This window comes from Dasypus novemcinctus, chromosome 9 (assembly GCF_030445035.2).
Source record: "Dasypus novemcinctus isolate mDasNov1 chromosome 9, mDasNov1.1.hap2, whole genome shotgun sequence".
Lineage (NCBI taxonomy): Eukaryota > Metazoa > Chordata > Mammalia > Cingulata > Dasypodidae > Dasypus > Dasypus novemcinctus.
Window position 1 is genome coordinate 12,502,752 of NC_080681.1, and position 27,236 is coordinate 12,529,987.

Sequence of the window (27,236 nt, forward strand, 5' to 3'; positions counted from 1 at the left end):
CCAAACTCTATGATGTCCAGAGGCAGAAAGGCACCATCCCTTCTGGAGGGAACTTTTCCAGAAGGCCCCAGCTGATCTCTCCTCTTGCCTTCTTGACCAGGATGGACATCTTCTCGCCTCTCAATGGCCACAGCCAGATCACACACCTGCCATAAGTCAGCCTCCAGTGAGGAGAACTGAGAATACTATCATTAAATCCATTTCATCTGATATACCCCTGAGAATGGGCTCTGCCAGCAAGAATGAAAGGGTGAATTGGTATTAGACAACCAAAGTGTTTGCTCTGAGGAGAACCCTGAAAATCAAAAATGTTCCCAGTAATTTTCCATCTCCTCAGAGATGGAAGCTTAAGATAGATTACCCAACCATTCACTGACCCACTCATTCACTCAATGAATATTTATGGATCATCTTCCTGGGTGCCTGGCACTGTGCTAGGCACTGGGGACACATGGGAGCAAAGGACACAGAATCCATGCCCCATGAGCATGACTCTAGAATGGGAGAGAGTAATTGAACAAAAAAATCTCAGGAATATATACATAATTACAAATTGAGGAGTTTTCTTAAGTAAACAAAGGAAATGGTGTTATTCAAAAGGATCTGATTTAGATTGCCAGTCAAAGACAAGCTTCTCTCAGGACAGTCCTTTCAGCAAGATATAAGAATGAGCAGAAGTTAGTAAAGAGGGGAAGGAAGAGTGTTTCAAGCAGAGGAATTAGCATGTCCAAAAGTCTTGGGATTGAAAAGATCTTAGCACTTTGGAAAAATGGAAAGAAGACTGGTATAAGGAAGGACAAGATGGTACAAGGTGAAGCCAGAAAATAAACAAAGGACAGATCTCATAGACACTTCATTCAAGGAAGACCACCCCATGGACTTTGGGTTACCCAGATATAGAGCAAGGACCCTCCTCCAGAAGACAGAGGTTTGAGAACGTTGGCTCCAAGGAGCTCTTTGTACTTTGTAGTAACATAAAGGGTTATCTTTGCTTCTAATATTCAGATGTTCTTTTCTAATCATGGATATCACTGCTTATTCCTGGGAGATGCATGTGTTATTGTTCAAATAGTTTCTCAAAGAAGATCTGAAGCCAAATCTCCAAGATGGCTTACAGGACAGATAGGTTTAAGCTTCTGTACATCTCAAGGTATGAAAAGGAATTGTACTAGATTATTGAAGGTATTATTTCATACCCCTTGAGAGTCCCATTCTTTGGGTTTGCTGTTGTTGTCATGTTGTCCTTGTACCAAAGGACAAGATCACATCCTGGATATGGGGCAGGGTTCCCTCTGAATTCAATAAATATTGCTTTGGCCAATTATTGTGGAATAAGTGACTACTGAGGAAGGAAATGAGGACACATCTGATAGGTCTCAGACTGTGCTGAGGAGGAGCTTTGCCTCTCTGAGCTTAGCAAGTGGCAGTGAGGAAGACTGACCTCAACATTCCACAGCCTCTACTATGAGTCCTGGTCCCAGCACTGTGATGGTATAGCCCTTAGCAGTGATGGACAGCAGCAGGCATAGTTTCAGACCTGGGGTAAGATTGTATAAACTGAAATCTTCCATTAAAAAAAAAAAATCCCACCAGAGTCAGGTCAGCCAACCCCTGCAGCATGGGGGCAGAACTAGGTTTTGGCAGAGAAGTAATCAGGAGAGGGACCCTGTGAAGACCCTCAAAGCAGTTAATACCTCTCTTTAAGTTCTCTCTTTCGTAACACCCTTCTTCCCACAGCCTCCAACAAAGTCTTAAACTTTCTTCTCCGACCTCAGCTATCTCTGTATGGAACTGAAGAGAGAGTCAAAGTCCAAGTTGGGCGAAATAGCAGAGGGGAGAGCAGAAGCAGCCCGTCTTGAGACAAATGAGGCATAACTGCAGAAGGAGAACGTCATAGCCTGTATCCCAATGGTTGACTCTGAGGGCAAGCAACTACCAGAATTGATCTGTGGTGCGTGTAAGCATTTTTAGGGGAGTCTCAGCAATACCTGGAAACAGGAACCTGATACTAGACAGTACTTTCTGCAATTAGAAGAAAAGGAGCTGAGATACAGTAATTTGAGCATTGAAGAGACATGTAAAGTTTGGACATTTAGATTATAACTATATTCTTTATAATCCTCACAACTACCCTACAAGGTGATATTATTATGTCAGGAGAGGCTCAGATAAATGCTGAACCCAAGTTTGCACAGAAAGTATGAGGCAGAGTGAGGTTCAAGCCCAGGTTTGTCCGTCTCATGTGTATAAGCTCAGTCTGTTATGCCTTGCTGTCTACCAGAATGAAACTTATTATGTGCTTTCTTTCAAGATCTTTAAGAAAGAAAGGCTGGGGTCCTTTTCTCCCACAGCCAGACTCTGGGAGAATAAGTCTAGGGATAGAATGGGAAATGGCACTTACTAGAAGAAAAGGGGTGTGTGCATATGCTAAAAGTTGCTGGGAGTAATATACCAGAAATAGGTTGGTTTTTATAGTGGGAATTTATTAGGTTAAAAGCTTACAGTTTCAAGGTTGAGAAAAATATTCTAATCAAGGCATCAGACAAAGTTCTCTCCCCAAAGGTCGGCTGCTGGCGATGCTGGACTCCTGCCATGTGGCAAGGCACAATGGCGGTTCTGTCAGTCTCTGCCTTCTCCTCCAGGTCATGTTGCTTTCAGCTTCTTGCTTTTGTGGCGTTCTCTCTGCTTAGTGGGTTCCTCTCTGTCTCTGAGGGTTCTCCCCCTATGTCTCTGGCTTTTTATTCCTCCATTTACAAAGGACTCCAATAAGAAGCTCAAGACCCACCCTGGGTTATGCCCGACTGAAGCAATCTAATCAAAGGCCCCTAACTGATCTAATCTAATCAGTGTTTCACAACAGATTCAATTTAAGAACATAAATTTCTGGGGTCCACAAGAGATTCACAGAGATTCACAGCACAGAGGGAGACTCTTTTCTCTTAGCAGATACTGAAGCCTCTCATAGTATCTTTTTTTTCCAGGAAGTACTGGGCATTGAACCCAGGAACTTGTATGTGGGAAGCATGTGCTCAACCATTGAGCTATACCTGCTCCCTCTTGCAGTATCTTTAAATTTTCACTTCCTCATTTACAAACGGGTCTCATTTTTCCCCCCTCAAAGTTCTCTTTTCCCAATTGAAGCCGACACTACCACCTTCTCCCTTTCCTCTCAAACTGTTCCATCTACCACTCTCTTTCTTGCACTGTGAATCTCTTCCCTTACTGGTTCCTACCCCTATGCCTGCAACTATGTTCTAATTTTTCCCATCTTAACCCACCACTTTAAACACAAATCTCCCTCTTATATGGACCAATTTCCTTTTCCCGATTATCTACATTTCTCAAAAATATACATTATACTTGCTACTGCTACTTCCTCATGCCCCAATAATTTCTCAATTCCTTCTCACCTCAACTAACCTCTGCCTCCACCATTTCACTACTTCCATAAATGTCAAACTGATGGCTGATATACATACAGAAAAGTGCTGATGTGAAGAGCACCAAGAATGAATCGCACAGTGAGCACACACAGGTATCCACCCCCAGGTTAAGAAACAGAGCACAATCAACATCCCATTCTCTCTCCTTCTTCCTACCTACCCAAAGACAAAGCCATCCTGACTTCTCAATACCTGAGATCGGTTTTGTTTGTTTTTAACTTTATAGAAATGGAACCTTATATTATGTACTCTTTTGCATCTGGTTTCTTTTGCCCAAATTTATGTCCACGTGATGTAGTCAATTATAAGACAATACCGCAATTTCTCCATTTTACTATTGATAGATCTTTAAGGTTATTTCCACTTGGAGGCTATTTAGGTTAAGGTTGCCGTGAACATTCTTGTACCTTTTTTTTTTTTTTTTTTTTGGTGCATATCCTTCTTGATCTGTTTTTAAAGGAAGTAAGTAGTTTAGGTTTGGGAGCCCCATAAAATAGGTTCGGAAAATAATATTCAACCAAGGGGAGAGCTTATCATGAGCAACTACTGTGCTCCCACAGGGATATATAAGACACGGGGCCAGCCAAGTGGAGGCACGTAAGGAAGAGATGTGCCCTTGTGAGGGAATACAGAGAAATGGGAACAGAAGCCGACTGTGTAATTAAGCACAGAATTGTCCAAGTTCAGGGTAGAGGCAACTTTCAGAACCTCTGGGCCAAGGCTAGACGGTTTAATACTAGGGCTGGATTTTCCACTCCTGTTCACCCATGGTCTGTGATTAGAGTCACCACTTGAAAGCCAGGCTCGGGGAGAGAAGGGAGCTGGAGGTCTGCGGGTCACCATAGATCCCAGGCACATTTCTGCCAGTCTCTTCTTCCCTGTTTCCTACAGAAGCTAAAAACCTCACTAGGTGGAGAAACTTCAGAAGGCCTCTCTGCCCTCCCTCGAGTCCCCTCACCCCTCCAGGTACCTGCCATGGGAGGGAGAGGGGAGCCATATCCCCCCAGGAGGAAGTGGGGCTTGTCAGACGCCAATTTCCACGGTGGACCAGTGAAGTTTGAAGTGTGGGCATATTGGAGAGAGAGCCCTGAAAGGCGGTGTTGAGACTGAGATTTAGAAGAAGGGGGCTGAGGAGAGCTGCAGCATAACGTTCACCTCTCGGGGAAGGCACCAGGCGGGGCCCCCATTCTGCCGATCCGTCCGGGAAGGCGGTTAGATGGAAGGGTGAGGATCCTAAGCCACATCCCCAGGCGGTGCTCAGGAGCGCGTAGGCGGTTCCTTGGGGTCAGAGGAGTGGGCAGAAGAGGCACCCGGGAGAGCGAGGGGGGCGTGACGACACGCGAGCGCTCACGGAGGACAAATTGTCAAGGCCTCTGGAAATGGCTAGAAGCTAAAACCGAGCGCGAGGGGTGGGGAGGTGTGATAAAGGCTGAACTCTATCATCTTTCCGGCATTCCGAGGCCACCTGGGAGGGTGCTCCGGGTTCCTGCCGCAGCGTTTCAGTGGGGACGTTGGCCGCGACTCCGCACCTTTGGCGACCCGACCGCACGGTTGGGAAAGACGAGCCTCCCGGGGCGCCCCGCGGAGGCCGGGAGCAGGCTGGCGCCGCCCCGTCCCGGACGCGCGTCGAGCGCCCCCGGTCACCCCACGTCGCGCTGCCTGCGGCGCGGGAGGCGCGGGCCCGCCCAGGTGCGCGGGGCGCTGGGCGGGAGCCCGGAAGGTGCGCCGCCCCGCCCCGGGCCGGGCCGCGTCCCCCGCCCCCCCGCGGGAAAGTGAAAGTGTCGGGGCCCCCGGAGGTCCGGACCTGGGGGGCGGGGCCGGCGCGGACCTGGGAGCGGGCGCCGGGCACTGCAGGGGCCATGGATGGGCTTGGCCGCCGCCTCCGAGCCAGCCTGAGACTGAAGCGCGGCCGCGGGGGTTAGTGCCGGGCCGGGGCGCGCCGGGAGCAGCGCGCGGGGCAGTGCGGGGGTCGGACGGCAGGACGAGAAGCTGACAGCGGAGGGCGGGGGGCCGGGGGCCGGCGCAGCGGAGCGCTGGAGCCCGGGAGCAGTTCGAGTTGGGGCAGGGGATTCAGGGGGGCTGGCAGGGGGTGGGGGAGACGTCAGGTGAGTTGGAGGTGGGGGTGCAGGTAGAGAAGGCGAAAGGGTCAGGTGGGGGATAGGGCGCGGGAGGCGGCCAGCGCAGTGGCCCGGCCAGCGTGCGTTTGGGGGAGGCGGCGGACTCCAGGAAACCGTTTGGGGGCCCCTGGGCCACGTGTCCTTCCAGCCAGGAAGCTTGTGGTGCAACCGCAAGTGTGCATGCACCGCCCAGGCTGCGGCGCCCTCCGAGGCGCCACCTCGGCCCCGCCGCTGCGCCCCGCTTCGCTGCCCCGGGGCTCGGCTGGGGCTCCGCTGCCGCCTCTTCCCACCTGCTGGGACCCGGGCTGACACTCGGGCTCACGCTCCCCGCGCCCCAACCAGCTACCGCCGCCCTAAACTGGTCTCCCGGATGTTACCACCTCCGCTCGGGGGCGGAGAGGTGCTCCGGGGAGTGGGGCTCCGGGCCGACCCGGGGCAGGGCCGGGCTCAGCAGCTGCCTTGGAGCGTGTGACCTGGACAAGTCACCCTTTTCCTGTTGCCCAGCTTTCCCCCACCCCCATCAGTGAGTTGGGAGTGCTTTCTCCTGTCCGGGGCTGTGGAGAAGTCAATGTTAGTTTTCCTTCTTAGCAGGACAGCTGGGCTTCGGCAGCGCGGCACCCGATGAAGTCATCTTTTATTGGTTCATCCATAAGTCACATTTATGGTTGCCCATCCCTAACCCGTCCTACGGCTGAACAGCGTAACCCCTAGATTCTTTGCCTGGAGGTCTGGCTTTCTCAGGAGAAAAGCAGATTGGAAAGTGGACCGCGGTCCCCTCCGACTTCCCCACGTGAGCCCCTCGCCTACCCCGGGCCGCAGCATCGGGGAGCCTCTGGGGGGGTGAAGGCAGTGCTCCTTGCTCTCAAGTGTAGTGTCCTCCGAGTCTTCTGCTCGTTGTCCTGTTCCTGCTTCTTCTGCCACCCTCCACCCTGCTCCTCTTCTAGCCCTCGCATTTCTCCCTAAACCCCGGTCTCCAGTTGCTGTCCATGCCACCTCCACCAGGGGGGCTGGGCACAGATACCGGGTCGGGTCGCGGCAGAGGCCTGGACTGTGGGGTGACAAGAGCAGACTCCAGGAGCAGGGGGCGCGGTATGCCATCTTCCCTGGAGAACACTGGCCTGGGCTTTCCTTGTGAGTGGATGGGGTCTGCTCCTGGCAGCCTCGAGGAGGCATTCCCCTTGTTCCCACCCTCCCCAGCCCCAGCCAGGCACTGTTGATTGTTCCTGTGGGAGCTCCCTGAAACTGAGGCCAGGTGAGCGGCCAGGATTACCTGTCCTGAAGTCAGGCACCTGTCTGGCCAGGAGAAGGCACCCTTTTTACTCCCTCTTCCATACCATCCTCAATAACATGTTCTTCATGTTCCTCTATTGCAAGATATTAAGAATATGATGATCCGTGGGGAAAATACAACTAATGCAATTTACAGATTATAGTTAACAATAATATTGTAATATTTTTGTCGCAAAGGCAAAGAAGGTACTAGAGCAATGCTAAAGGTAAAAAAAGGATTATGGGATTTAGTTTTATGAGCTGGGAATACGATCAAGTTCTTTTATTTTTTCTTTCATTCTCTTCATTAGAAGGAAGGAGACCTTGGTCATGTCATTTAACCAATCTGTGCTCATTTTTTCATCTTTCAGAACACTGTGAGACAATTAAGTTTGTTTTTAGGATTAAATAAAATATATGTACCTGGACAGGGATTTTTTTTTTAAAGGAGGTTCCAGGGATTGAACCTGTGACATCGTATGTGCGAGGCAGATGCTCAACCACCGAGCTACACCCACTGTACTGGATAGGATTTTTTTTTTTTTAAAGATTTATTTATTTATTTAATTCCTCCCCCTCCCTTGGTTGTCTGTTCTTGGTGTCTGTTTGCTGCGTCTTGTTTCTTTGTCCGCTTCTGTTGTCGTCAGCGGCACGGGAAGTGTGGGCGGCGCCATTACTGGGCAGGCTGCACTTTCTTTTCACGCTGGGCGGCTTTCCTCACGGGCGCACTCCTTGCGCGTGGGGCTCCCCCACGCGGGGGACACCCTTGCGTGGCACGGCACTCCTTGCGCGCATCAGCGCTGCGCATGGCCAGCTCCACACGGGTCAAGGAGGCCCGGGGTTTGAACCGCGGACCTCCCATATGGTAGACGGACGCCCTAACCACTGGGCCAAAGTCCGTTTCCCTGGATAGGATTTTTTAAAGTCATGCTTCCACAATTTGTTAAACTGCCATTTGTTATTTTATTTTTTGAAGTGGAAATAGGGTTTTAAAAAAAAACCAACATTCTGGTGGGGAGGAAGTGTGGTGGTTGGAGTCCTGGGTTGAGAACAGCTGAGCTGGGAGAAATAGGGCCAGCTTTCCAGAGAAAATTCCAGAAAGTCCCCTCACTTAGATTCCAGAAAATGCTGGGGCTTCAGTCAGGTGGCTGTGGGAGGAGCCTTCTGGTAGAGGAACAAGTGTAACCAGACTTCTTCATAGAAAGGCTGGCTCCCTCCTCAACCAAGCGCTCAACATAATAATTCTTTTCTAGGGAACTGGGGATTAAATGAGATGACGTGCATGAAACAAATGAGTTTGATGAGTGTTTGTTTTCTGGCATGCCCTTCTCTTCTGTTGATAACCTCCCTTTCCCTGGTTACTTCTGTCAAGGATTTGTGAGTTTGCTGTTTTCTTGGCTCTCCTGACAAAGCAGGAGGAAATGGGCTGAACGTGTGGCCCACAGGATTTAGGGAAAGGAGTGATTTCCCGAGATTCTGGAATGATGGGTGAAGAGATTCCGTTCTCAAAGTTCTTGGCCAACAGGAGACATCCCACCTCTGTGTGATGTTCGAGCTGTAATGCATCTGGAAGGCAGGGCTTGACCATGAAGCACTCCTGTGTCCACCCCCACCGGGTCCTGTTAATCCTGACCAGCCCCTGAATCACTCGGCACCTGGTTTCCCTGTATTGACGGGCAGATGCCTGTTCCTCAGGCAGGAGGTGAGGATTGTGCAACGGGCTCGTGTAGGTTGCCAGGAAGGTGTGGTGACGGCCCTGGGTATGCTGGTGGGTCACCCATCGTGGCATGTTTACATCCTTATTTTCTGTGACTGGGGCTTCCTCTCAGGAGTCACGGCTGGGCCACTGAGCCCTTGTTTACACTAGTGCCACAAAAGGCAGGGCTGGAGCTCTCAGAAGCAAGGCAGCCGGCTCTGCTACTCCGGCGTCTCCCTCCCGTCCAGAGGGCTGCTTATTCCTTGCAGGCGTGGCAGACACTCGGCCCAAACCACATGCCCCAGCCTCCTCTTTGGTAAGCTTCTCTCCTATCCTGTGCATTTACTCACACAAGAGTCTCCGTGAGCATCCTAGATGAGGAGCCTCCTCTCCTCCTGCCATGCCCAGTCTCCAGGCACAGCAGTGAGCCAGCTCCTCTGCTCCGAGCTTTGACAGAAAAGTAGACAGCACCCAACAGTGAAAAAACTGAGCTGGAATGGGGGTGGGGTAAGGATCATCCCATGCCTTCCACGGACATGGACTGACCTTCGGGCTGCCGATGCAGCTCAGGGAGAGTCTCCTGAGTCAGTGTTTCCTATTTGGGAAGAAGGGCTCTTTGCTGGAGCCCCGGAGCAGGTCCCAGTACGGGAACTGCCTGTCTTAACCCAGGAAGTGTAGGGAGTGAGCGATGCTCCGCTGTAGGTATTCCTGAAATATCAGCTCTCCAGCTCAGAGATGGACTTTGTGCTCTATTTTACCACCAGGAGAGGAGGCTTTTAGGTCTGTATTGATTTCCAGGTCTCTCTTCTCTTGCCAGAACAATGTATCCATGGAGATAATTATTGGGCCAAGCCTACTTATCTTAATGAGGGGTGGGCAGCTGGTATGCGGGCAGCAGGGTGTGTTTGGTCTCATGCTCTTGGTTAGGGCCCTGAAATACTGGAAGTTCCAGAGAACAGCAGGTGGAGTTACAGGGTTTCTTGGCTACTGTTGACCAAGCCAAGAGGTGAAAGGTCAGGAACCAGAGTTGGGGCGATGTGAGATCCTTGTCCTGGGAGCGCAGCGTTTCTAGCGCCCGATGTCATCGGGCATTCTTCATCATCCAGAGGTTGCAACATCAACGCTTTGCACAATCTACAGATCAGAATTCAAAGCCCTTAACCTAGAAGCAGCCGGGCCTCGGAGGTGTTTGCTCATGGGAGGAGCCGAGGGCTGAGCCTGCAGTGCCAGGATGCTGCGCTGTTGGTAGCAGCATTCGGCCGCCTTCCTGGGTCCCGTCACCCCCCTCTTGCTCAACCTCAAGGTGCACAGGATGGAAACTGCTCCCCCCTCTTTGGAAGACAGTGCGTGGCTCGCCTTTGTAGAGGGGTAGTTGGAGACTGAAACAACACCCCCTTCTCAGACTTTCCGTAGCCTGGGCTGGAGGAAAAGGAAGCAGCCCATGCCCCGCAGGCGCGAGAAGATGGAAGGACGAGCCGTAGGGCGAGCTCTCAGGCTCTTCCGCACCCGGCTGCCCCGACTGCGAGCAGGTCTGGCTGGCCCACTTCCTTTTTTCCAGGGTGACCCTCTGAGATGGGTCTGTTTCTTCCTTGAAATGCCCCTTCCTCCTCTTCCTTTTACATCTTGACCACCACGTGGTCCCTCATGTGACCGGGCCGGGAGATTTCCCCTGCTGGTTTCCAGAGGCAGCAGGGCCCTCCGTCGGGGTTGGTGTGGCTCCAGCCACGTGTGATGGGGGCCTGCTGTGATGTCTTCAGTACACGTCTCTTTGGGACATGCCAGCCCTGGGCACCCTGTGGGTAGAGTCGCCAGGGGGCAAGAGGGACACCCACCTGGCCTCGCCAGTATACCACCTAGGCTTCCGAGTCAGTGTTTCTTTTTCCCTCTTGACTCCTCATGGTTTCAAGTCTCTCAGGGCAGCTCGGAAACTGCCGCATTGGCTCTGATCCTGCTCGGTGACCTGAGGTGCTCTTTATGAACAGGGCTCCATTTGCAAGGCAGCCTTGAGGGCTGGAGGTAGCCTGGATTCCCTCGGACTCTACCCTGGGCATGGCGCAAGGATGTACTGAATGGGTTCTTGGGTCTCCGTTTCAGAACCTCCCCAGGAAAATCCAGGGGAAGCTGTAAAGGAAGTGGACAGGGCCCGGGAGCAGCCCCTGCCCAACTTTGCGGGTGGACAGCACTTCTTTGAATACCTTCTCGTGGTTTCTCTCAACAAAAAGCGTTCCGGGGATGATTACGAGCCCACCATCACCTACCAGTTTCCCAAGGTAAGGACTTAAGGGTGAAGGGAGAAGGCAGAGGGCAGAGAAAGCACCGGGGTGTTGGAGTGGGGGTGGGGGCTGGTCTTCCTCTCCCCTCACCCCAGCCGGTGCTGCGGTCAGGAGCCGCCCTGAGCTCGCTGCTCTCCCTCTCTTCGCCCAGCCCTGTTTCCTAGTATCAGCTACAGAATCTAGGTCTGACTCCTTTGTGTGGCCCTGACCTGGGTTCCCAGCGTGGCCTCAGCCTGTTCGCAACGGGAAAGCTAACCCAGTTCTTTGGCCCCTCTTGGGACCTCCTAATTCTTTCACATTTCATCAGCAGTCACCCTCCTCCGGGGAGCTTACCTTCCGCCAGACCTCCGTGAAAGCATCCCCTCCCAGGTGTGCGGGAAGGAGAAGGCGGGGCGGGCACACAGGCAGGCGGCAGGCTCAGCGCTGGGGCCACAGCCCAAGCCTCGGGCTCCTTCTTGTCTGATCCTGCACCAGTGAAGGGGCCAGGGTAGGGCATCTATCTCGCCAGCCCTGGCCGCTCAGCGCCTGAGCTGGCTGCTTTTCTCCTCTCTGATGTGGTGTCTTTCTGACGTGTTCCTGCATGGGGGCTGGGCCACCTCAGGGCCTGTCTGTATTTAGCGTGGCCCTGACACCCTTCCTGAGACGTGCGCCTCGAGGGACTGAAATCCAGTCCCGGCTCCTGTGCGCTTGGCCGGGCAGGGGCTGTCCTGGCTGTGGAGGAGTTTCAGGCGGACCCAGGACGAGGCCCCTGTGCAGAGTGCCTGGCATACCTCGGGCCCCATGCAAGTGGAAATGCTTATCAAGATGTGTCAGAAATAGTTCAGCAGTTGCTCGGAAAGTTAAACACAGAATCACCATGTGACCTGGCAATCCCACGTCTAGGTAGAAACCTAAAAGATCTGAAAACAGATATCTGTACCCCAATGTTCATAGCAGCATTATTCACAATCGCCAAAAGGTGGAAGCAACCCAAGTGTTCACTGACAGAAGAATGGATAAGCAAAATGTGGTAGATAGATAGATATGTACACACGTACACACACCATGGAATATTATTCAGCCACAAAAAGGAATGAATTCTGATACATGCTACAACATGGATGAACCTTGGTGACATCATGGATGAAATAAGGCAGACACAAAAGGCAAATATTGTACAATTCCATGTATATGAAATACCTCGAATTAGCAAAGGCAGAGAGAGAAGGTAGATTGTAAGTTGCCAGACACTGGGTTGGGAGTGGGCAGAATGGGGAGTTACTGTTTAGCAGTTATTGAATGTCTATTTGGGATAATGAAAAGCCTTGGTAGTGGAGGGTGGTGATGGTAGCAGGACATTGTAAATGGAATTAACTCACGGAATTGTACATGGAAGTGGGTAAATGTGAACTTTTGTGTTGTCTCTGTGTTACCACGATGATATTAAAAAAATAAAAGATGCTTCAGATGGGGAGTGGATGTAGCTCATGTGGTTGAGCGTCTGCTTCTCATGTATGAGGTCCTGGGTTCGATCTCTGGTACCTCCTAAAAACAAAAGAACATAAAAAATGAAATAAAATGAAAAAGATGCTTCAGAGGCTTAGAAGAAGTTCCCCAGCCCTTGAGTCCCCTGCCCCCAGCTCCCTCATCGACTCTTCTCTTTTCCTTCTCCTTATAGCGGGAGAACCTGCTCCGGGGCCAACAGGAGGAGGAGGAGCGACTGCTCAGTGCCATCCCCTTGTTCTGCTTCCCAGATGGGAGTGAGTGGGCACCACTCACCGAGTACCCCAGGTAATTGCTCAGCCTGGGGCAGGGGTTCTGGGATCGAGAGAGAGAAGGGGCAAGCGTGAGTGATGCCCCAACGTGTGGGATGGCCGCGTGGCTCCATGGCCCCACCCGCACTTGGTGTGTATGCGGATTCCCACCTGCTTCCCTCCCATGGGGTTGACTCATTTATGAGCACCTTGCCAAGGATATTAGCCTCTGGTTTGACCTGTCACCTTGTTCCAGAGCAGGGTGAGATTCTCTCCCCTGTCCTAGGCTTATAGTCCCTGCCCTCCCTTCTTCTACAGTTTCTGCCATCGGCAGAAGCTGGAGGTGGTTAAAGGAAGAGAGCGAAGTCCAAGGCAGCATGAGCCCTGGAAGTGGCTGCCTGTGTCTGAGTTTCCATATCACTGCTTATGAATTGAGTCACCTTGGGTAAGAGACACCCTCTCAGAACCTCAGTTTCCTCATCTTTAAAGTGGGGATAACTGTCGTACCAACCTCCTAAGGTTGCCTTGAGAGTTAAATGAGATGATGCAGTCAGAGGTTGACACCTAAGAAGCACTTAATAAATTACTGGTGTTAGACCCCTGTCGTGACTCATCAGCAGCTTTCCTTTGTCTCCTGTACCCACGGCTCCACCCGTTACAACCCCTCTGACACTGACTACCTCTAAAGCTCCTGCTTTGGACTCTCGAGAGTGAATGCAAACCAAACCTTGCTGCTCTTTTTCAGGGAGACCTTCTCCTTCGTGCTGACCAACGTGGATGGGAGCAGGAAGATTGGCTACTGCAGGCGACTCTTGGTCTGTGCAGCTCAGAACTGCCCCCTCCTCTCTGCATCCTGCTTGGCTCCCCAGCTGGGCTTGCTCAGACCTCAGCTGCAAAAGCCAAGGGTCCCTGGCAGTGGAGGTTGTAGAGAGAGCAGAGCCAGCTCTTGCTGCCATGTTAGTGCCCCCTCTGCGCCCCAAAGGACGAGGGCACGGAGCCCGTCCCTCTGCACCTGTCTTTGCTCTCCCCAGCTTTCAATAGCTCCCTTCCTTGCTGGAGGCTCCAACTACCTCTTTCTCTGCCTTCTCTATCCAGGCCTGGTTGTCATGGCACTTGGAGCCTCTCAGAGCATGGCCTGGGATTTGGAAAACTTGGTTTAATTCTCGGCTCTTAGGAGGAGTCTCCAAGTCGCCCCTATAGCACCTTCTCCCTAGGCATTTCCTCATCTCTAAAGCACATTTTGCTCCTCTCTTTGCTGACCCACAGATGGTGTTGGCACTGAAGGTGGCAGTGCTTGTCTGCAAGCCTGCCTGACCCCATCAAGGTCTTCTTTTGGTGGCCGCTCTGACCTCCCTGCTGCCTGTCCCATGAAGGGGACTGCTGCATAGCCGGGCCTTTCTCCATCTGGCCCACCATTCACCCTCAGTCCCCACCCCTGTCCCAGCCACCAGCCTTGTACCCATTGGCCCTTCTTGGGGGAAGCTCCTGGGGTAGCCACAGCACTGAAGGAGCCTGTCTGTCCCTTCCCAGCCTGCTGGCCGTGGCCCTCGCCTTCCCAAAGTTTACTGCATCATCAGCTGCATCGGCTGCTTCGGCTTGTTCTCTAAGGTAGGGTGAAACAGGATTCCTTGGGGGCCAGTTAGTCTTGTGCGGCAGGTGGACTCTGTGGCTGTCTGCCTCTGATGTGAGGCGTGATGCCTTAATGGAGCTCCTTTCCCATAGCCGAGGACAGTACTGAGGAACACTTGGAAAAACTGAGGCAGAGAGAGGGTCGTGTTGGACTTGATTTTAGGGAGAAGCTGGAAATGAACCTAAGGGAGTCTCTCCAGCAGAGAGTCGGGGTTTTTCTCACTTTAGTGTATTAAGAAGGGAGTTGAAGCAGGATAGCGGGAAGAACGCCAGCTTATTCATCAGGCAGACTTCTGTCCTGGATTTCAGTTTCCTCCTCTGCCTGCAGGTTGGTGTGAGGCTCAAATGAGGTGATATATGAGAAGTATCCGTATAAAATGCAGTTCACTCCACAAATATGAAGGCAATTATGACACTACAGGGGTCCCAGAAGTCCCTGGAAGGACTCCTTCTAGGGCAAAGAGAAGTCGAGGTCCCCCAGACTTCCTCTGCTATAGCTGACATGAGTGTCAGGATACCTGAGTCAAGGAATCCCCCAAAATGAATGAGGCATGTCTTGGTGGCCACAAAAGGGGTTCCGTGCTGTCTTCCCTCAGCAGGGCCCTGGGAGGAGGATGGGAGGACTCTCTGCCAGCCTGTGTTGGAGGGGGGCATGTTCATGTGTGTTGTATTCTGAGGGATGGAGCCCTGGGGGGGGCTCCAAGGGACCCCGGAGGGCAGAAGTGGCATCTGAGTGGGAGTTGATGTGGCTCAGTGGTTGAGCCCCAGCTTCACATGGGGTCTGGAGTTCCATCCCCGGCCCCCAAGATCTCATAGGAAAAAAAAAAAAAAGTGGCATCTGAGAGCTTAGACTTCCAGGCAGTACAAATGAACATGCTACCATCACAGATGATGAGTGCACTCCGCATGACTTCCTGGGGAAGTTAGCTCTATGCTGGTGTTTGGTGAAGGGAGGACTATGGTGGGGCGGGGGGGGGGGCAGCAAGGATGAGAAGAAAGCTAGGCAGGAGCAGGTCTTTTGCGGGAGATAAGCAGCAGATTATCTGGCATGAGACCAACCTCTGCCAGGGAGAGAGAGAGAACTGGTTGGTGGAAGGGCCTCAAAGATACACGAGGATTGGCTGGACCGGCACAGAGGCCTCGCCGTGCACAGGGACGTGTGGGTTCTCTGCCACCCACCCAGTAGCATCCCGCTGAGCCGGGCCCCACGTGGTCCTTCTCCGTGCAGATTCTGGATGAAGTGGAAAAGAGGCACCAGATCTCCATGGCAGTCATCTACCCGTTCATGCAGGGCCTCCGAGAGGCAGCCTTCCCTGCTCCTGGGAAGACCGTCACCCTCAAGAGCTTCATCCCCGACTCCGGCACTGAGGTAGGGGAGCCCGGCCCTGCCGAGGGAGGGCAGTCTCCTGGGGCCCCGCTCACCACTGTTTTCCATTCGCCAGGTTACCATGCAGAGAACCTGAGCCAGGCAGGGACTGAGGCCTGCTTAGAATTATAGGCAGGCCTGGAAATCCGAACTCAATTTTCTGATCCTTCCAACCTGATGCCCAGGTTGGAAGACCTAGTTACTACTCAAGCTACCAAGACGTTGACTCCTAATAAATGCTACCTTGTAAGATGAGGCCTCTGGTACTAGAGGACCTTGTCCCCAGACCCTAAACGGCAACTGGCTCCCACACCCTAGCCTAGCCTCCTGTTTCTTTCCTTTCTCTCTAACTTTCAGTCTTCATCCGCCTATGTCTCATCACCCATCCCCACCCATGCCACATGGGGCTGCTGTTGCTTTAGGCAAGCAGTAGGACATTGTCCCAAGACTTCTAGTCCCGCTGCTGGCACTCCAAATAACTTCAGTACCCCTTGGAACCTTGGTGGCCCCTTATAAAAATAACGGGAGGGGCGAGGTTTTTTCAGTTGCTCCAAAAACAAGTATTGAATGTTTATGTGCCAAGCACTGTACTATTATAAAGTGGCGAACACAAAGACAAAAAACAGGGTGTTCCATGAGAAAATATGGGGGAACACAGGTCATTTTGGGTATCCAAGGAAAGCCTTTGAGACCTGAAGGAAGATAGAAATGAAAGGAGAAGAGCAATCCGGGGGGAGCTAACCTGGGAAGGACTTCAGGTCGGAAATAGCAGAAAGAACAGAAGGCACAGAAAGAAGTCGATGTGCCTGCAGTTGAGGGAGGCGGTGCGTGCTCAGTGGGGCGGGACAGGAGGCAGGAGTTTGTCGGCATGCTAAGGATTAAACCTATTTTATCCTTAGAGGAGAGGGAGGACTCCATGGTTTATTTCATTTTATTTTATATATTTTATTATTTTACTTTAGAGGTACCGGGGATTGCATCCAGGACCTTGTATGTGGGATGCAGGTGCTCAACCACTTGAGCGACACCCACTCCCCCTTCCGTGGGTTTTCAGCAGGGGAGAGACAAGGTCTAGTTGATTCCCATGGGGAGAATGGAGTAGAGGCAGCAGAGGCCCAGGTTCTGAGGTCTGCCGAGTTTGCAGCGTGGTGACACTCTCCCTCTCTGGTTTCCCCACAGTTCATCTCACTGACACGGCCCCTGGACTCCCACCTAGAACACGTGGATTTTAGTTCTCTGTTGCACTGTCTCAGTATTGAGCAGATTCTGCAGATCTTTGCCTCTGCAGTGCTGGAGAGAAGAATCATCTTCCTGGCAGAAGGCCTCAGGTGGGCCCAGCCACTGAGTGGCTCACCTAACCTGGCCGGCAACCCTGGGTTCAAGGGAACAGACTGGAGGGTTCTCCAAGGAAATCAGGCTCTGCTCACTCACCTTCTTCCAGTTCCTTGATCTGCACTTTAAGCCTAGAGAAACCACTGCTGGTACCTCCTGCTCCTGCCTCCAATATGTGATGTCTGCGTGGGCCTAGAGAAGTTTCCTTAGTTCTAAGAAGCACAGGATGTGTTCCTGAGACAGCCCAGGAGGAACCTGTTAGGGTGGATGCAGACATGACTCTGCCCTTGAAGGGCAGAAGGAAGGAAGGAGTGCGGAGGACAGGGCAGGACAGGAAGGCCTCACATGTTAGAGGGCTTAAGCCCATCATCCTTCCAGGCAGACACCTCCAGTCTATCCATTTTTCCACTGATTCAACAAACATTTATTGGGTCAGTTTATGCCAAGTGCAAACATCAGGAAGATAATGCTAAATAACATAGCCCTTGATCTGAAGGAGATGTGGAATCATGTAGTGGTCAAAAGCAGAGGTGTTCAGAGCTATAGAACCAGGCTCAGATCCTGTTCTGCCACCTTCAGCTGTGCGATTACTCTTAGGTTAGCTTCTTAACTTCTTGAAGGCATGTGACCCTCATCTGTATAGTCAAAATAGTGATTGCACCCACCTCGTAAGGCTGTGGCGGGGACTAAATGAAATGATGCCCATTAGGCACCTCACACTCTGCTGGGCACACAGCGGCCAGTAAGAGCCAGCTACGTGTTCACACGTGTGTGAGTCCCTGTGGATCCCTGAAGAAGGGCACTGTCACAGCTTCATCTCTACCGTTGAGGGGCTTCATGTCTGAGAAGGACCTGAGCGGTGTGGTAGAATGGAGAAGGAAAAAAAGTCATAAATCAGGAGGGGGCTGACATGCGATCTATATCTGGGTGGGGGAGAGAGCCAACAATATGGGGCCACAACGCTATCTTTCAGGGGTTCAACAGAAGTCAGAGGGTGGGGTGAATGTCATAGGTTTTAGGGAAAAGGAAGCTTGGACAGGGTGTGGGGCCTGTGAGTGGAAAGTTTGCCAAGATGAGACTGATTAAAAGGACTTAGTTAAGCATTAGCTAATCCTAGAGGGAAGTGGCGTACTCTTTTGCTTTAGAAATAGCTCTTTCACTCTCTGTATGGAAATGAGGCCCGTCTGCCTAGGATCAGCATCTGGGAAGTGCAGGGGATTCCAGTGGTCAGGTAGCCCGGACGTGAGCACAGCACGCCCATCTGCCGTGGTGAGGAGTAGCCCAGGCACTGGCATTCCCCGAGGAGATCCCACCACTCCCTACTTCCTTTCCACACTGAGTCCTTGCAAGGCCCTGAAGGCCAGGCAGGGAGGGAACTTCCAGTCAGCTTTAGCCTTGGCTAGACTCTCTGCTCAGTCTTTCTAACTCAGGAAGTGCTAATGTGATACCAAGAATTGAAACAGGCTTTCCGCATCTGTTTTTATTGGCCTTGGCTTTGGGACAATTTGGCCAGAGAAATTAAGACCATGAAAGCTACTAGAGAATTGAGAAGTAGGGTCGTGTGTGGAGAGGTCAGTGGGGTGAGGGTTGGGTTGTGACTTAGGCAGTAATTACACAGGGGGTGGCTCGCTGGGAAGAGGAGACACCTCTGTGGGACTTTCCGTGTAGGAATTGCTGGGCAGAGTTTCCTGGAATCTAGGAATTTCCCAAGCTAACTCAGGCACCAATCTGGCCACTTTAAAATGACCTAGAGTGGCCAGAGGGAGCCTTTTGAGGTAAAGGGTGCGTGAGGGTGGATGGACATGAGGGGGAAAAAAGGCGTTGCCCCTCCATGCACTCCCAGAGCATCCATTGTTTCCTTCCTTCACACTGGAGCCTAAATGATTTACATGTTTGTCTCCTTGCCCAGATTAGGAGTTCTTTAAAAGCAGGGCCAGCGTCTCATTCTTCCTTAGCGCAGTGTTGAGCACACGGGAGAGGCTCAGTCCATTACTCGTTTGAGTGAAGACCTCTCTCCTCCCCCAGCCCTCCTTTGGAGGCACTTTTGCTTTTAGCCAGTAGAAGCAGTTGGGAAGAAGGGTCAGAGTCCTCCCTGGATAGTGGAGCTTCCCCCTCTCCTGGTTGCTGGGCCTTCCCTCCCAGCAACTAGTCACAAGCTCCGTAGCCAGCAAGCCCCAGACCTTCAGTGGTGGCCTCTGTGGGTGTGCAGGCTTGGTGGCACAGGGAGGCGTCTCCTCAGAGGCTCAGCTGTGCACCAGAGGCCCCTCTGACTCCCCTCTCTCTCTGTCCCCAGCACCCTGTCCCAGTGCATCCACGCTGCTGCTGCGCTGCTCTACCCCTTCAGCTGGGCTCACACCTACATTCCCGTGGTCCCCGAGAGCCTTCTGGCCACTGTCTGCTGCCCCACGCCCTTCATGGTGGGAGTACAAATGCGGTTTCGGCAGGAGGTTGTGGACAGTCCCATGGAAGAGGTATGATGCGGCAAGACGAGTGCCTGGTTTGGAGCCAGGCAGACCTGAGTTCAGCTCCCAGCTCTGCTTCTAACAGTGGTGTGCTTCTGGAGCAAGTTACTTAACTGCTTTAACTATAAAATGGGGATAACAGTCTGGGGGAAATCACCTCCACAGAGCTCCTAGCCCAGTATCTGACACAGAGTTGATGCTCAGTTATGCGTTTGCTCCCTTCTCCTGAATGATTTCCCTTGGGGCATAAGGAATAGCACATAGCTTATTGGGGAGTCATAAGACTGGCCTACAGCAGCGAGCCCTAATGGAATTCCTTCAAGTTCCTTGGAAGTGAGCTAATGCTCTCTCCTGCAAACCATGAGTGTTGGTTGAGGGCTATCCCTGAAAATGCAGATTTGTGTAGCAAGAGCCATCTTTCTGATAAGCCCAGCAGACCAGAGCCCAGTTGGCTAAAGAGAAGACTATAGGTCCAAAATCCCTTTTGAGTTAGCTGATTTCTTGGGTATAGGCCATTCCCCAGATACTCCAGAGGGCTCAGTTGTGAAAATGGGCATTCACAGCAGAAATACATCCCCAGTGTTGGAAAACCAACTTAAAGCACTTTGCTCTGCTTTGAGTTGTGGGTGGGGAGGTGCCAGTAGCAGTTTTCAAAGGTGTGTGTGTACCTTACTATGTCTTAAGCCAGAAGTTTCTTAGGTACATGAGCTCATGATTAACTTACTCTATGCAGAGGGCCTATCAGGGGGAAAGAAGGATTTATAAGTAAGCAACTAAAGCAATATGAAGCCAGCCCTAGTGGGTGAATTTCTCCCATTTTACTTAAGAGAAAACTGAGGCTCAGAGAACTGAATTGACACCCAGGCAATAATGGAACCCTAGCACACATAAGACCAAAGGCCTTCTGATAAAGGGAGGCAGCAATTCCATTGCCCAGGACTTTTGCTGGGAAGGAAAGGAGCAAGCTGTTTCCCTTCCTTGCTCCCCTGGCCCTCCCACCCTCCCTCAGAACTGCTGAGTACACATGCTCTTTGAACCAGCCCAGCCTTGTGACTAACTGGGACAGAGTATTAGCCCTATGTGGAGCAATAACTTAAAATGTCCCAACCCCAGAAATTATGAAACCTCCTGACTCTGCAGTTGCAGCTCCTCAGAAGCTGGGGCTCCTCCCCCCATTGCCAATTTGGGAAGACATCTGAAGTCCAGCCAGACTCTGGCTCCTGCTCCCCAAGCGTCTTCTTTGGCCTATTTAATTCCCCAGCAGCTGCTCTCTGAAATGGTAGGGGCTGACAAAGGGGAAGGCCATGGAGCCAGAGTGGGCTGGGGTATCCCCTGACTCCCCATATAAGAAGGGATTATTCCACAATCAATTGTATACCCAAATAATGAGAAGCTTTCCTCCCAACTGGCCAGACAGCTTTCCCTGCATGAAGGCATTTGAGCCCATGTACGAAAGCAGTTTTCAAGCATGGACTAGTTCATATTGTTCAACCTTTCTCCCTTGCTCTGTCTTGTATACTTTCCAGTCACTCCTTTATTTGGAAAAAGGAAATGTGGAAGGATCATTTACCCTATTGTCAAGACCAAAGTCACAAACTGAAAAGTGGAGAGAGGCCCAGAAGGCATTCAAGTGACCAACACAGGCTTTGGGGAATTATGGTTAACTGGCAAGCACATGTCTTGCCTACAGGTGGCAGCTGTTACTCTGCTCCATTTGAATGTTGCCCATTAGAAATGTGAACCTGTGTTGTAAGCTCCTGATTGTTCAGAAACCAGAAATCCAAATTTTATGTGAAATTTTTCCATTAGAATACTGGAAATGAATTTGATTATTTAAAAATACTATGTGGATCAAATAACAGATCTACAGGTTGGAATCAGCTAGCAGAATGCCTATTTGTAATCTCTGGTCTAGATTTAAGGTCCATGAAGCAGTGATGGAGCTGGCACTAGAATTCAAGGTCTCCAGATTCCAACCCTATGCTTGTCACACCTGCAGCCTGCAGACATGTGGTCTCTTCACTTCCTATCCTTCCTTCTATTGACATGGGGCTCATTTCCTGCTCTTCTTGAATTTCCTGCTGGAAGGCCCAGATCTCTGAGGCTTTTGTAGAGCCCCAGGCAGTTGTACGTAAAGCTGTTGCAAGGATCAAAAGGTCACATCCATTAGAAAGTAGGGAGTTGAAGCCTGTAAAAGAGAGGAAGGCAATCCCAAGAAGAGTGAAACCTGGGCTTGGAAGCTGGTTGTAATATTTTCAAGCAATATGACTTTGTGCAAATTAATTTATTAGGGTCTGTTTTTCTCACCTGCAAACGGGGATATTACCTGCCTGCCTTACGGGACTGTTGCTAGGATTAAATGAGATAATATGTGCAAAGCTTATCGAATGCCATGTAGTAAATGTTTGATAGGCAGAATCAGTTATGATGATCATTGTTTTATTAAGGCAGTAACTGGCTATGATTTTCCCATATTTTCTTTCTTTCTACCTTGCCTTTCTCCACTAACTCCCTTCCTACACACACATGTGCACACACACCTTTCCAAGCTTCTTCATTTTAGGAAGGGAACTGAGGTTTCTGAAGGAGAGTGCCAGACTGGAAATGGGAATAGAAAATGCTGATTTTGTTGCTATGGGGTCTGAAAGATACAATCCCAGGCAGAAATGGACATGGTAAGCCCTCCTGAAGTCTATGAAGAAAGGCTAAGAGATAGTTATTCTGTTTTGATTTCAGGTCCTGCTGGTCAATCTTTGTGAAAGAACTTTCTTAATGTCCGTAAGTATCTGGGTTCAGATCCCTGGAAGGCCCACCACCAACTCAATCACTCTAGCCACTTATTTCAACAAGCATTAAGTGCTTTTGTTGAGCTAGAACTCATGCTAATAAGACCTCCCACCTCCCACCACCCCTCCCTCGAGGAATTCAGAGATAGTCAAAGATACGGATGACTTCACTACAAGGCAACCAGTGTTTTAGTGCCTTTCGAGCCAGGGCTATAAACCAAGTATCTCCTAATGAAGACTTAAGAGAGTTGTTTCTCTCCTATGTGGCATATTATTTGTGGGTGGGAGTAGAAAATGGCATGCCCACCTTATGTTCTGCCAACACCCTTCCCTTCACCTCTGTCCTGCTTGACCTCTGAGCTGATTCTGTTCTTTCCTAGGTCGGTGATGAAAAAGACATTTTACCACCTAAGCTTCAAGATGAAATCTTATACTCTCTTGGTCAGGGGATCAATGAGTTAAAAAGTAAGACCTAAGCTCCTTATTTTGGGTTTCTCCAGGGAGCTCAAGGGCATGACTTCCAACCACTCCATTTTCTAAAACTAAAATGAACTCACTCAGCACAGTGCTGCCAAGAGGCCTAGAGCCTAGGGCAAGTCTGAGATTTTATTCTCCCTAAGCAATTGCAGTCTCCCATCTCAATCGGCAACTATGAACCCTACCCATCCCTTTCCCCAGGAGCTTTCAGCCTACACTGAAAGCCATACTTGGAGGGGTAATTTCATCCTTCTGCAACCCTCTGAGATAGCCTCTTATATCCCCTGCAGCTTCAGAACAAATCAACGAGCATGTTTCAGGCCCTTTTGTGCAGTTCTTTGTCAAGACTGTGGGCCACTATGCCTCCTATATCAAACGGGAAGCCAATGGGCAAGGCCACTTCCAAGAACGGTCCTTCTGTAAGGCTCTGACTTCTAAGGCCAACCGCCGATTCGTGAAGAAGTTTGTGAAGACACAGCTCTTCTCTCTTTTCATCCAGGAAGCTGAGAAGAGCAAAATCCCTCCTGCAGGTACAGTGAGGGCCCTTGTCAGCCTTAGCCCAGAGAGGGTCACCTCCTCCAAGTAGGTGTGACCCTATGAAGAATGAAGAGGAGCAAAGGAAGTATTTCTCTCTAGAGGCCCAGAAAAGAGCTGTAATTTTATCAGTGGGACTGAAAGGAAATAACCTGAAACCTAAGAAAATGCCTTATGGGCTGACATTTTGTAAAGGTTGCTCTGTTCCACAGCCAGTTGGACTGGGCCCCTTTCCTCTTTAAGTTTGGGGCTACTTTCTGCTCCTTACCCTTGTTTGTGGGCCCCTTTCTGGGTCAAGTTGAGTATCTGGCTCTCCAGAGGCCTGTGAAGGAATATTGGCAGGGATGGGTGTGTCTGAGGTTGGGGGAGATGGAAGGCAAAGGATATTTCTGACCTTTACCCTATGCTTCTCAGTCTGCCCATCTAATCTGTAGCCATATCTAAACCCACAGGCTACTTCCAACAGAAAATACTTGAATATGAGGAACAGAAGAAACAGAAGAAATCAAGAGACAAGACTGTGAAGTAAGAGCTGTGGTGAACTGAAGAGACTAAACCTATAGGCCGGTTCTGGGCTTCGCCCCCTGCCAGCATGGTAGGATCAGTGAAGCACTCAGCCCCAGCATTCACCACCTCTTTCCAAGTCCTGGCAACCAGGTCTTGCTTCGAGCCGGTACCTGAATTTGGGATCCCTGGAATCAGCTTTCTCAGGACTCTGGAGGGCTCTGGTCCCTGTGCTTACAGAGCTGGATTCACAGCTACATTGTTTGCAGAGGTGACACAGAGCAGGGAACCAGTAGTACAGGTGTTACACAGGCTTGTTTAGAAGTCTACAACTATCCTCTCCCAGGAACCACTGTTAAACTTCCAAGTGGAGAAAGCAGTTGTGGCCCAAAGACTCAGCAACTCAACATAAAAAAAAGGTCTGTGGACATGTGAAAATGAGAATAAAGATGGAAATCTTCTTACTATTTATGTCTATATCTTTGGCTTCCACTCTTGGACGAGAACAAGGAGAACACGGCAATAGATGTGAATAGTGGAGGACCTGCTCATAATGGCCTGAGCCCTGGGCTGTAGTTTGGAGTGGTAGCTCACAGGGGCTAGGAGCTCCTCTTCCGATAAAAGGAGGGTAAGGAATCTTGGTGAAAGTAGCAACAGCACTGGGGAGAGGCCTTGGTTCAAGTCAAGTATGCTTTCAACCTCCTGGGAGGAGAGGCTGCTAACTATAGGGAAGCAGCTTCAGACTAGGGCAAACTTTAAGGGGAAGAATTTTGGCAACAGAAGCCAGTGAAGAACATGACATCGCATACATAAACATGTCTGTTTACCTCTCATTCCCAGTTTGGATTTGTCTTTTACCACCAGTTTTAGACAGCCTATCTGCGACTGGTCATTATTTTGAGAAGCCAAGTTCAACTCTTTATCTAAAGGTGGGCAGCACCCCTGCACTGACATTTTTTTCTCTTTGAGAAAAGAGAAGCGTAAGAGTCCAAATGAGTTTAGTGATCGTGCAGTCCATCTTCCTGCTATACTTCTAATGACATCTTCTGTTTAAACACTGGAAGAGATAGGAAATTTATTGAGAAGAGTCTTGTCTTTCAAATTCTGCCTTTTCAATGTATTTAGTACATAATGTAATTAAGGTATTTAATGTACCATGGAATTTAGTGAGGGTGGCCCTCAGAGGTCCCTAAATTACAAAGAACACAAATGTTTTTGGAGAGTAGGACAGGGAACTGGGGTTGCCAAGCTGAAGCTAAAGCCTACATGCAATCTGATTTTGGGGGTGCAGAGATCTTTTGCAGGTGGCAGAGGTTCCACTGTCATACACCGACTGCCCCTAAATATACTGCTATTCTTTACAGCTTCTAAGCATCATTATTACATCTCGAGGTAGATTATGGCCATGGTTCCTAACCTTAGCTATACCTCGAAAGGTTTCAGAAGTGAAACTAAAATTTTGGGAAGCTTATGAAAATAGTTTGAGACTCCATCCCAAACTTACTGAATCCTATCTAGGGATAGGACCTGGGATTCTGTATTTTTAAAAAAAATTCTTCAGGTGATTTTGATATACAACCGGATTTTTGAACCACTTGATATAGGGCACTAAAAACCAGTTATCAAATTAAGTCAATGTATATGAACACACAAGAAGAATCAGGACCAGCTGGGCTTTACTATAAATGTGCCCTTGATCTGATTCTATGTAGAGTGGAAGACAGCACACACCAAATATCTGAGTGCATTTTAGATTCCTGTCATGCTGAAAAAGATTCTAGGAGAATATATACACTTCAATTAACCCTCAATTTCTCAGTTTATAGTTTTAGTATGAGAATCTGTATGCCAACAAACTAGACAACTTAGATGAAATGGACAAATTCCTAAACATACACAAAAAACCTACACTGACTCGACAAGAAATACAAGAATTTAACAAGCCAATCATATTCTAAAGCAACTGAATCAGTCATCAAAAATCTCCCAACAAAGAAAAGTCCAGGACCAGATGGCTACATAGGTGAATTCTACCAAGGGTTTCTGTATAAACGCTTCAAAAAAACTGAAGAGGGGGAAAATTACCCAACACATTTTATGACGCTATCACCCTAATACTGAAGTCAGACAAAGACACTCCAAGAAAAGGAAATTGCAGACCAATCTCTCAAATGAACAGATGAAAGAATTCTCAACAAAATATTTGTAAATAGAATCCAATAACATATCAAAAGACTTATACACCACGACCAACTGGGATTTACTCCTGGTATGCAAGGGTGGTTCAATATAAAAAAAACAATTAATGTACTACACCACATTAACAAATTGAAGGAAGAAAATCACATGATTATCCTGATCAATGCAGAAAAGGCATTCGACAAAATCCAGCATCCTTTCTTGATAAAAACACTTTGAAAGATAGGAATAGTAGGAAAAATTTGTCAATATGATACAGGGCATACCCATAGCCAAGATCATACTTAATGGGCAAAGACTGAAAATTTCCCTCTAAGATGGGGAACAAGACAAGGATGTTCACTGTCACCACTGTTATTATTCAATATTGTGCTAGAAGGTCTAGCTAGAGCAATTAGACAAGAAGAGAAATTAAAGGCATCCAAATAGGAAAAGGGAAGTAAAACCCTCACTTTTCACAGATAACATGATCCTATATTTGCAAAATTCTGAAATATCTATGATAAAGCTATCTGAGCTAGTAAGAGTTCAGCAAAGTGGCAGGATACAAGACAGGACAAACCTACCAAGTCCATGTTAATGGGACAGAATGGTCTCTTCAAATGGTGCTAGGACAAATGGACACCTATAACCAAAAGAATGAAAGAGGACTCCTATCTCACTCCTTATACAAGAATCAACTCAAAATGGCTCAAAGACTTAACTATAAAAGCCAGGACCATAAAACTACTAGAAGAAAATGTAGGGAAACACCTTAAGATCTTGTGGTAAGTGGTGGGTTCTTGAACCTTGAACAAATAACAAAGAAAAAATAGATAAATGGAACCTCCTCAAAATTAAACTTTTACACCTCGAAGGACTTTGCCAAAAGATGGAATGGCAGCTGACTCAATCAGAGAGAATATCTGGAAATCACGTATCTGGTAAGGGTTTAAAATCCATGATATATAAAGAGATGCTACAACTCAACAATAAAGATAATCGACCTAATTAAAAAATGGGCAAAAAACTTGAACGGATGTTTGTCCAAAGAGGAAATACAAATGGAAAAAAAAACACACATGAAAAATTGTTCAACACCATTAGCAATCAGGGAAATACAAACCAAAACTACAATGAGATATGACTTCACACCTCTTAGAATGGCTACTATTAAAAAGATAGAGAACTGCAAGTGTTGGAGAGGATGTGGAGACATTGGAACACTTAATCACTGTTGGTGGGAATGCAGAATGGTACAACCACTGTGGAAAACTGTTTGGTAGTTCCTAAAGAAGTTGAATAAAGATCTGCCACATTACCCAGAAATACCACTACTGGGTATATACTCAGAAGAAATGAGAGCAGTGACATGAACAGACATCTGCACACCAATATTCATAGTGGTGTTATTCATGATTGCTAGAAGATGGAAAC

At 49.5% G+C, this 27,236-nt stretch overlaps 1 protein-coding gene across 2 annotated transcripts; it reads left to right on the forward strand.

The window, feature by feature from the left end:
* The first annotated feature begins 5,192 nt into the window (after positions 1-5,192).
* On the forward strand, positions 5,193-24,088 carry DENND2D (DENN domain containing 2D). 2 transcript variants are annotated; one of them, XM_058303055.2, is made up of 12 exons: positions 5,193-5,360; positions 10,620-10,795; positions 12,456-12,568; positions 13,277-13,346; positions 14,062-14,139; positions 15,389-15,529; positions 16,706-16,854; positions 19,152-19,329; positions 22,057-22,098; positions 22,487-22,571; positions 22,874-23,113; positions 23,570-24,088. In XM_058303055.2, the coding sequence occupies exons 1-12, from the start codon at positions 5,303-5,305 to the stop codon at positions 23,644-23,646; spliced, it is 1,407 nt and encodes a 468-aa protein (XP_058159038.1). In that variant the 5' UTR covers positions 5,193-5,302; the 3' UTR covers positions 23,647-24,088. The 2 variants fall into 2 exon arrangements, with proteins under 2 accessions (XP_058159038.1, XP_058159037.1); XM_058303054.2 differs by lacking the exon at positions 5,193-5,360 and adding an exon at positions 9,841-10,054.
* Positions 24,089-27,236: the final 3,148 nt, after the last annotated feature.

Bases quoted from the DNA above. Each gene is read 5' to 3' on its own strand.
- DENND2D (XM_058303054.2), top strand. From the start codon at position 9,967: ATGCCCCGCAGGCGCGAGAAGATGGAAGGACGAGCCGTAGGGCGAGCT. The intron at 22,572-22,873 runs GTAAGACCTAAG...TATCCCCTGCAG, and splicing joins GGGGATCAATGAGTTAAAAA to CTTCAGAACAAATCAACGAG. The intron at 23,114-23,569 runs GTACAGTGAGGG...CTAAACCCACAG, and splicing joins GAGCAAAATCCCTCCTGCAG to GCTACTTCCAACAGAAAATA.